Consider the following 10,893-nt stretch of genomic DNA (forward strand, 5'->3'; position numbering starts at 1 on the left):
GAAATTGCCTTCTTTGTCAAATGTGAATATGTTCTTGTAGTGGCTAGCAAACAAATCAACCTTTTCCTGGTCAGTTTTGTATTCAGTGTTATTTTCTATTAATGTGGGAATTTGTGTGTATTTTTTGTATTTAGTTAGCTTGTTGATTTCATGATAGAAAGTCTTCCCTTTAGATTCATTTATTCTGCCGCAGGCTTCTGTCCACTTGTGCTCCTTATATTGTTGAATCATTTTGTTTACATTTCTATTGAGCTCATTCAGTGATTTTTTGACTTCTGGAAGTTTATTTCTGCAATATTCCCTATATATCTTTCTTTTTTGTTTTATTAGCTTTATAATATATGGGGGAAGTTCATGAATGTATGGGTGGATCGAGATCATTGGGGTATGCTTTTTGATGGTTTCCGATAGCAAGCTATTGAAAGACTCAACATGGTTTTCGTTTATTGGGTTATTTTTATTTATTTCTATAAATTTTTCTAATTCTTTGTTGATCTCATCAATGTTGGATTTTTTATAATTTGATATTTGTTTGATATTCGTTTCCATTGGATCTATGTTCATATCTATTTCCAAAATCATCGCTAAATGGTTGGCACCAAGATCAGGTGTCAATTGTATTTTCTTGATATTTTGCTTAATGTTGGTGGAAAATAGTACTAAATCAGGAGTACTCTCAACGTTTCCCATCAAAAACGTTGCATCCGTTAAAGCCTTGGAAAATTGCCCACTTTCCAAAAAACTATTGATCTGCTTGTTCTTAGCTCTATTCACATTGAAGTCTCCAATAATAATGGCATACTTGTACTGGGACGCTTTTATGAAAATAGTTTCCTCTATTTTGGCAGTGGGATGTATATAAGTTAGGAAAATATGCAATTTTTCCTCTTTAAAAGGGATAGTGAAATGCGTCACCTCGTTTAAAGGGTTATTGATCACTGGTGGATTTGCTTTGCCACATTTGATGTTAGGGCTACACTGTACTATGCTTCCACCCCTTGTGTTCTGTATCACATGTCCTATTCGTTGAATTGTTGTCCAATTTCTGTAATTTGTTGAACTCGTCTCATGGATTTTTGCCTCTACAAACATGGCACAAGATATTTCATTTTGCTCAATAAAGTGATTAATTATGTGTTTTTTGGGGATGTAGCTGTTAATATTGCTGTAAAGTAATTTAACCATCGATGTGAACTTGAATATTATCATTGGAGTATAAGGGTTCTGTTGGAGAGGGCTCATCAGTATCATCTAGGTCGAACATAAGAATGTAGAATCTGTTACCGGTAAAGACCACAGTTGTATCAATGTTGTACTGGTTGATGAACCTTTTCTTCATTTTCATTAATAGCTCGTTCCTGTTCAAGTTTTTGGGTTTGTTTAACTTTCGACAATATGTATGTATGATATCGTCGTGAATGGATATAGGTGCATGAATTCTAGTCCTTTTTTTTGCCAAGTCCTCAATTTCCCTGGTTTTTCTATTTATTGATTTGATGTTAACATTCGGGATGCCTTCTATAGGTTTTTTGGGGTGCTTGGGGCACTTTAAGGACCATGCCAAATGATCCTCTGCATTACAGGCCACACATTTTGGGGTGTTATTGGAAGTGCATTGGTTCATTTTGTGGGCTCCTTGGCATTTGGAGCACTTTGGTAGACTTTTACAGTTTTCTGTAGTATGATCAAACTGTAGGCATTTACTGCATGGAACTGGTGTTGGATCAGGGGGATGACTGGGAAATACCATGTAGTGCCGGTTCATATAAAATAGCCCATTATTCAGAAGTGTTTCGAATGATTTAATATCTCCTGTGATAATTCGTATGTAACCTGTGGGACTACCGTAAGTTCTTGACACTATTCTTTTGCAGTATCGATGTTGTATTCCCAATGTATTTAGCCGTTGCGAAATTTCTTCATCTTTGATGCTTTTTTCCACCGCTGCAATGACTATGGAATATGTTTGCTGTGGCTCTTTTCTTTCCCTTTTCTGGGTTTGATTCTTGGTTTCTTTGAAGTCGGCAATTTTCTTTTCATTTTTGAATTCATGTAGTGCTTTTTCGAGAGCTGTCTTTTCCGTATTTGATTTCAGTAGAAAGCCTAGTTTTGTCTTCAATATAACATCATCAGCATTTGGGAATTTGGAACTCCAGCTTTTTGACATTTGTATTCTGTCGATATTGTTGTTTTCGGGAATAATGTAAAACAGATGCGAATATTCCATGTTTTTAACTTCATTCATCCTTGGAGAAAAATTTTTGTATGCAGTTTTGTGCTGGTTGTTTTTTAGTTGATTGGTTAATGAAGTTTGTGTTGTTGTATTAGCAGTAGATGTTGATGGTACATTGGATCTATTATCCACATCCATTTGTTCAGGATTGTTTGTTGTTTGTGTGGGGGTATCATTGAATCTAAGTTCTGTATAATAGTTGGTAAAATGCATCAACCTATATTTATACACCGGGGATTAGCCGTGAGGGGTGGTTCCTTACTCAATCGAGCTCATGATGGAGTTCATCACTCGCCGTGGTGTCAGCTCACCTCGCCAGTAGGCGGTTGAGTAGTGCCCTCTATACCTCGAGAGGTTTACAACGCGTGCTTCTAGGTCTGAGAAACCGAATGCGACGCCAAGCTTCTGATCAAACTCAGTGGTGTCCGTCATTGAGAACCAGTTAGTAGAGTCATCAATGGTCCAATCAATGACCTGAATGGTCTGAGCCATTGATCCTTGACCAGATGAGAGGTCCATAGCGATGTTGAAATTTTTCTTCGAAGATAATGATCTGACAATCTTCAAAAACATTCTATGCTCTTCATCGCTCCACTTTATCTTCTCTGAGCCAGTCTCTCCTGATAACCAGAAGTTACTTGATCCTTCACTCAGCCGCACCATATTGTCTGGCTGGTCTGGTGGGACGGGTCCCATGGTAAATGGTTCCCACTCAATCAGAGGAAGCATGTCCAATGCTCGTGCTACCTGTTGTACATCACCGTTGATGGGTACTCCACTTTTCAGGATCCGAAGTAATGGTAGTAACTGCCTGGGTGCAAATGTCAATGCACCAGATAAATTGGCATCCTCCATTTCCGCAAGTAGTGGTGTGACAATGAGTTTTCCTTCGCTGGTGTTGCCTATGCATTCAAGATACATGGCAAGGGGATAAGGCATAACTGTGGCCATCGAATTGAAATCGTTAAGCTCCTCCAGTGTGTATAATCGTCGGGCTGGCAAATCCTCATCAGGTTTATCGACGTGTGCTCGTTGGGCGTAGCACAACTTGACTTCTGACAGAATAAGCATGCCTTTCTTGAAAATAGCCTTGTTCTCCGGGGTGTTTAGCGTGGCAAAAGGACGGGTGCCAATGGCCTCCATACAATCCCAAACTCGGTCAACATACTCAGGGAGGTGTCTAAATCCTATGGGTACTGTGACAGGATGTACGTCACGTGCAAGGGGTATCGTTATGAGAGTAGTCGGGTCCTTTATCTTCAGACGTGAAAAGATTCCTGCCATTATAGCGTCGTCCGTCTCCGCGTTCTTCTTCTTGCGGAATGCTTCAGTTCGCTTGGCTCGAGAACCGCTCCCTGTCTTCTTATTAGGTTTCCGTTCTATCTCGGTAGTGGGTGGTTGCTGAAATTCGCTGTTTGAATCCATACTGAATGACTTTTAGCACGGCTAGTATCAGTCGTTTTAAAAATCGGACAATATAATAACAATAAATTTAATACATAAATTAACAATCTCTATATACAAGTTAACAATAAACATTTCACAGTATAACCATTCAAATCATATTTTGGTAAATTTATATTAATTTGACGAAAGATTCAATTTCCATTTTCATCTTGTTCTTTTGATACGACTTTCCAGTCTCCCTCTACCCTTTTCAGGTGAACTACATTTCTTCGGAACTCCTGCCCCGTTTCGTCATTCCGAACTTGAACATCGCTTCCATCTTTTTTCATGACGGTATAGGGCGTCCCATTGAGGTTTGGTGTGAGTTTGTTTTCTTTGACTACACTGCTTAAATATACTTTGTCTCCAAGTACTAAAGGGCTCTCTTGAGCTTTGCGCTTATTGTCATTATAAGTTTTCCCGTTCATTTTCTTCAGTGGAGATATCGTTTTCATGAGTTGTTGTTATAGATGGGATTTTATCTCGAAATTGTCTACGAAAAAATAGTTCGGCTGGTGTTTTTCCTGTCGTGGAATGCGGGGTCGAATTGTACATAATCATATAATCTAGAAGATTTTGTTTCCAATCTGTTTTCATCGCTTGACTTATTTAAGCCTTTTTAGAATGTTTCTGTTTTGGCGTTCAACTTCACCGTTCTGTTGTGGCCAATAAGGAATGGTGTTGAATAATTTAATTCCTGCTTCTTTGCAGAATTCTTTCATTTCTTCACATACAAACTATTTCCCATTATCACTCGTTATAGATTTTGGGAATCCGAGCCGAGAAAAAATCTCTTTCAGTGTATTGACGGTATTTTTTCCATTAATCGTTGTCATGATTTTTATTTCCTTGTATCTACTGAAGTAGTCTATAATCACGAATAAGTAGTGGCCGCTTGGTAAAGGTCCAAGAAAATCTACTGCTACATCTACCCATGCTTCCGATGGAAGCAGTCGCCGTTTCAATGGTTCCGGTGGATTCGGTGCCGACACTAATAATGTGCATCCTTTACAGCTTCGAACGACTTTTTCGGCATCTGAATCTATTTTAGGCCACCAAACTTTTGTTCTTAGCCGGTTCTTCATACCTACAATTCCTGGATGTCCTTCGTGTGCAGCACTAAGTACGGTGTGACGTAAACTGGGTGGTATAACTATTTTGTTCCCTCTCAGTAAAATGTTTTCTTAAAAACATAGTTCGAAATGGTTGGTACGAGGGTTGGTATGACTTGATCGAGTCATGCATCTCGTTGTTGTAAATCCACCTGTAAACTGTCTTTATTTCTTCATCTGTTTCTGAGTACCTCTTGATGTCAGATAGGGTTACAGCCACAGGTCGAGAATATTCTAATATTTGATATATATTTTCTTCGCTGTCGAATGCTTTCCTATTATTGCTGACGCACAACCTAGAGAGAGGGTCGGCTATGTTTGTTTAGCCTGGTCTGTAGATCACTTTAACCCTCTAAGGGCGGAATTATTTTTTTCTTTGTAATACAAGTATATCTCTGAAATTCTTATTTGAAAAGGTTTATTGAACAACTTTAATTCAAGCAGTTTTAAAAAAAATAATATATTTCTCACAAAAAATAATGTTATATATAAGTAACGCTAGCAGTTTTAGGGATACAAAAATTTAGGTCATGTTCACTTTCTATGGAATTTGACATTACACTCCAATCAGAGTCCCACATCACATTTTAGGCACATGAAACGTACACTGGATGTACATCCTTCCTCAGCGCAACGACGTCTCTTATTATTGGGGATGGTGGTGAGTAAATGATCCATCCTGTCATATCTCAAATTGTCAGATACTCTGTTATTTGAGGTACTTGACCCAGTTGTAGAAGGTCTCCCTGCTCCCTTAGGTACTGAGCCAAATTTGGAGAGATATGCTTGGGCTATTTCTCTCCTAAATTCTAGTTGACTTAGTGGTGGAAGATGTTTGCATCTTTTAGATGTGATCCAAGCGTTCACTACAGCTGCATCAAGGAGCCAAGTGAATATTGACCTGCACCACTTTTTTCTACGTAAAGAGATTCTGTACCTGGAAATTTGTTGGTCCATAAAATCTGTGCCACCCATGCATTCATTGTACTCTGTTATAAGTTTTGGTTGGGATACCTGGATGATTTTTTTCTCTGATTGAGAATATCTCTTGGCCTGAGTAACTGGATTGATACCATGACATGTAGATGCTACTATGACTACATTATTATCCATCCATTTAGTGATCAGAATTCCATCTTCTCTGTCAATAGCACTGACTAAGTCTCCCCTCTTTTTCGTTTTACTCATTACTTTTTTTGGGGGTAAGTTGCAACTTTTGGGAATTCTATTCTCTCTCATCGTGCCGGTTCCATCATAACCTTTCTGTTTTAGATAATATAGCAAATTAAAACTTGTGGAAAGATTATCGAAATAAAACTTGATTGGAAGATGTTTGCAATGTTCTGGAAATTCATCGATCATATTTATCAAAGGGGCAGCACATTTTCCGAATTGGACCTCATATTTAGAATTCCCACGTGGATTTTTGCCTTGGTACAAATCGAAATTGACAAGGTAGCCAGAAGTGGAATTGAGACACCACATCTTGTATCCAAACCTGATGGGTTTCCCACGTATAAGCTGTTTACAGGAATGCTTTCCAAAATATTTGATCATGGATTCGTCATAATCCAACTGTTGCTCAGGAATCCAATTATCGATGAACTTACGTTTCAAAAGGTCCATGAGTGGACGTAGTTTCCACATTTTATCTTCCAAATGGGGTTTTGTATTGTCGCTACAATGCAAATATTTGATCTGCCTGAATCTGTCCCGCCTCATAGAATCACATACTAACGCATTTTTCATATCTGCTTTCGAATCCCAGTAATAGTCTCTTCCAGGCTCGCTTCCAGGTAATTCATTATAGCCTGTTACTATCAGAATTGCAATAACGCATTTCATTTCATCTTCACTTATATTCGGATGAGGTTTGTTGCAGAAAAGTGCATATTTATTCGATTCATCAACAAGTAGTTGTATTATATCTTCATCCAAAAAAGATTCAAAAATATCGATGTAACTCATGTTGTCATATCTAGTGTAATCTGGCTGAGGAAATTGTTTAGGCATTTCTTCAAAATCACCCTTCAACCAAGTGATATCTTTCATCCCGGGTCTTTCAAACAAGAATTCTTCTGGTTCGGGTGAACAGGAGGCTACCGGTTGGTTCAGAATTACTTCCGCTTTTTGGGATGGTTGTCGTCCAGGAAGATTATCGAGCATTCAACCACTATCTTCCTCTCCGGAATCTTCATCCGTGGGAATATTCGAATCGGGGGGCTCAATAAATATTTCTAACATCTATACGAGGGGGTAACCACTTCCGAAATCGATGTACTTTTTTAGCCCGAAATCCCGAAATCATCATCGAAATCCCGAAATCATCATCCGAAATCCCGAAATCATCGCCGAAATCCCGAAATCATACACCGAAATCCCGAAATCATCATCCGAAATCCCGAAATCATCACCGAAATCCTGCAATCATTACTGGACCTTTACAATAATTGTAATAGTAAGGATACATTCGACTTAAGGAAAGAATACATAATTAATTTAAAGAATTCTTTCAAAAAATCAAAAAGACTAATCAAGATGCTGAAGTATACCTAAAGTGAATTATGCTTTATACAGGGTGAGTCACGAGGTACTGTACATATTCAATCAGGTGCACAATTTGAAAAGGCCTCCTCTCCATAAGTTTTATCGAACGTTTTATACAGGCTGATTTTCGGTTTTCACAAAAAGCTTTGATCCGTCTAACTTTTGAACGGTTATCTCTTATCTTATAATAATTTTTTAGGAAATTTGTTTTTTAATACCTTTAGGAACCAATATATTAAGAATTCAGAATTCTGATAATCCAGGTTGTTTCATCTTTCCCAAATTTATTCGCCGAGGTATGACAATCGTTCAAAAGTTATGAAGAATCGAAGTTTTTGGTAGAAACTGAAAAATACCCTGTATAAAACTTATGAAGAGTAAAAGGCACTTGGTAGATAGTAATATTTCTCGTGGCTCACTGTCTTTTTTACAGAAGATCCATTTTAGTTTTTCATAAATTTTCAAATTCTGATACTTTTTACTACTATGAAAGTTTTGACGGCATGCAGACAGAAATTGAATTCTGAAAAAAGTACCACCCAGAGCAGGAGTCGAACCTACGACCCCCTGATTACCGGTAAGGCACTCTCCCAACTGAGCTACCCAGGCAGACGTAGTAATTAGGGGTTCGTAGGTTCGACTCCTGCTCTGGGTGGTACTTTTTTCAGAATTCAATTCCTGTCTGCATGCCGTCAAAATTTTCATAATATTTAATTTCAATTTGTTTGTCAGGGGTTCAGTCATTTTGATAATAATATCATATTTTCTCTCCCTTGAATGATTTAAGGAAAACAAATATTTCAAAATATACGGAAGGATTGTATCGTATCCGACACAAATTTAAAAATTGAGTTACGTTTTTCTAATTAAATTTTATATTTTGTTGAACTTTTCCTAACTCTCGTTATATAAAAGATATTATAAAATTTGTAAATGTCAGTTACGATACATTGTCTAGAGGACGACGAAATATACACCTACAAACTTGAAAATATTGAAGGACTTGTAGGATAGGAAAATATAAGGATTTTTTTTCACAGCAAATTTATATGTTCAAATTTCAAAACGTTTTTCAGTATTTCAATATTTTCGAAGAAGCAATATTTCCCAAATAAATTGAGCTGTTTGTCGATGTTTTTCCTTTCAAGGATATGATATTTTTCCTCATCCCCAAAAGCATTCAAAGTGAGAACAAATCTAACTAATCTAGCTAATCTAACTAATCCTAAATTTCTCGCCGAAATCATTCGCAGTCGTTTGAAATCATTCGAAATCATCCGAAATCGTACGCAATCATTCGAAATCTCCCGAAATCATTCGCAATCATCCGAAATCTCCGAAATCATCTGAAATCTTCCGAAATCATCTTGATTTCCGAAATCGATGTACATTTTTCACAGAGTGGTTACCCCCTCGCATCTATATCATCATCGTACGCCATATGGAGAGCCTCCTCTAACGTCAACCCGCGTCTGAAAGGAACAATTCTTGTCATGAAAAATATCATTTTTGTCCACCATGAACAGCGTGCGTTATTTTTAAGTAGGGGAGAGTGGGGGATTACCGGCCCCCTAAGGAAAATTTGGAATTTCATGAAGGTTTATTGATTCAGAAGGAAACGGGTTGGTGTAAATCAAAGATAAGACATTCAGAAACAAAATTTATGAAAAAAAACAGAAGGGTACAAATAAGTAGTAGCAACATAATGAATTTTCAAAAAATTACTAAGTGGCCGGCATTACCTGCACCGTGGGGGTAATATCGGCCGGGGCCGCCATTGAACTGTTCATTGGCAGAAATCGCAAATGAAGATTTTCTTAGCCTCTCCATCGGTGCAAGCCTTATGAGCCCACCCAGAACAATGGACACACCTTATCCAAAGTTCCCTATCTTTTCCGAATTCGCCGCACATTATACAGATGTCTTCATTGATTTCAACATCTGAGTTTTCTTTGTCCTCATCGTCGCTATTAAAATTGTAGGTTACTTTGGATCTGTCCCTGAGCTCTGGTTTTTGTTTAGTGACAGTGTTGTTATTTTTTTCCTCTGAAACGTTATTATCAGCAAAATTGCTAAACACCTGTCTTTTCACAGTTCTTATTTTTGATTCTTCCCGAGAACGATTATTTTTCCGCAGCTTTTCTTCTTTTGCATTTTGTTTTTCTTCTAGAAGCGTTTTCATGGGAGTAGTAGTGAAAATTTGAGAGTCCATTATCTTCTATTTCTACGGGTTGAGCCTCGTTCGAGCTTGAAGTTTTCAAGTTTTCAGCCTGTACGAAATCTTCTGAAGTGAAAACATTCTGGTTGACAGGGAATATTCCTGTTACCTCAAAACCTTTGGTTGCTTTTTCGATAGTTGCAACTCTCCCGAAAGCTCTGTTGAACAAATCCGCAACGATGTTGGGCGTAATTTTTTCTCCAGGGTGATTCCTCATGAACTTATCACATTCTGAGTTATATGCTGTCTTTAATGGACCATAAAACGTAACATCCAGCGGTTGAATACGATGAGATGTATGGGGTGGAATCGTTAACATAACAATACCTTTTTCTCTGCAGAAGTTATAAGACTTTAGTGAGCAATGACTAGAGTGATTATCCAGCAATAATTAAACTGGATCTTCTTTCGAACTCTTAACATAATTTTGAAAGTGCTTCAACCATTCAACGAATAAATCTTCTGTTATCCATCCATTGTCAGAACAGCGATAGATAGCACCGGGTGGTCCATTATTCTTTAGATGATCAGCCATCCTTTTCCTTGCATAAATGAACATAGGGGGCACATACATTCCGGATGCGATGAAAGAGCACATAACTGTTGTAGTTTTGCCCTTTTCCCAACTTGTTAAGTAGCCAACTCTTTTTTGTCCTTTTTCCGCATATATTTTGCTTGGACGTTGTACGGTGGTGATACCTGTTTCATCTGCGTTGAATATGCGTGCTGGGGAAAATTTATATTCGTCCATTAATTTTTTCAGGTTAGCAAAAAATATACCGATTTCTTCTTTATTAAACGCTGTCACTCGATTAACGCTAGTAGCTTCCGGTTTCCTGAGCCTAATTTGTGGGTTCCGCCGTAAAAATCCTTCCAGCCAGTCTCGACAAGCTACCCCTTTTTCCTCCTTGAAAGGACTTTTCAAATTATTAAGTTTGACGTATGTGTAGGCAGATTGCTGGATTTGTGCCGGCGTTATTCCAAAAAATAGCTTAGAGAGATTAATTATTTGATTTGCTAATTCATTTTCTCGCTCTTGGTTAAATATAGGGCATCGTCCCAATCGAGGATTCGAAACATTGCCATTTCTAAGACGGTCTTGGAGAGTCGCTCTCGGAATCCCAAAACTTCTTGACACTTCCCGAACAGCACGCCCATTTTGTATAGCTGACAAAGCTTCCCTCAGAGTCTCCGAAGTCCAAGAAGCTTTTTCGGTCTTCCTTTTGTATGTCCTCGGCATCTGAAAGTTGGGAAAAAATTCAAAATCTATCTATGGGGTAATACCGTCCGGGCCGGTAAAACCCGCAAGGCAAGGGCCGGAATTACCCGCAAAACAG

General features: G+C 38.1%; 2 protein-coding genes across 2 annotated transcripts; both read right to left on the bottom strand.

Moving 5' to 3' along the window:
- Positions 1 to 5,358: 5,358 nt before the first annotated feature.
- LOC123322375 (piggyBac transposable element-derived protein 3-like) lies at positions 5,359 to 6,957 on the bottom strand. The gene has a single exon (XM_044910320.1). The coding sequence runs from the start codon at positions 6,955 to 6,957 to the stop codon at positions 5,359 to 5,361; it is 1,599 nt and encodes a 532-aa protein (XP_044766255.1).
- A 2,167-nt stretch (positions 6,958 to 9,124) lies between these two features.
- On the bottom strand, positions 9,125 to 9,550 carry LOC123322376. Its single transcript, XM_044910321.1, has one exon. The coding sequence runs from the start codon at positions 9,548 to 9,550 to the stop codon at positions 9,125 to 9,127; it is 426 nt and encodes a 141-aa protein (XP_044766256.1).
- Between the last annotated feature and the right edge of the window lie 1,343 nt (positions 9,551 to 10,893).

This window comes from Coccinella septempunctata, chromosome X (assembly GCF_907165205.1).
Source record: "Coccinella septempunctata chromosome X, icCocSept1.1, whole genome shotgun sequence".
In the NCBI taxonomy this organism is placed as follows: Eukaryota; Metazoa; Arthropoda; class Insecta; order Coleoptera; family Coccinellidae; genus Coccinella; species Coccinella septempunctata.

Bases quoted from the DNA above. Each gene is read 5' to 3' on its own strand.
- LOC123322375 (XM_044910320.1), bottom strand. From the start codon at position 6,957: ATGCTCGATAATCTTCCTGGACGACAACCATCCCAAAAAGCGGAAGTA.
- LOC123322376 (XM_044910321.1), bottom strand. From the start codon at position 9,550: ATGGACTCTCAAATTTTCACTACTACTCCCATGAAAACGCTTCTAGAA.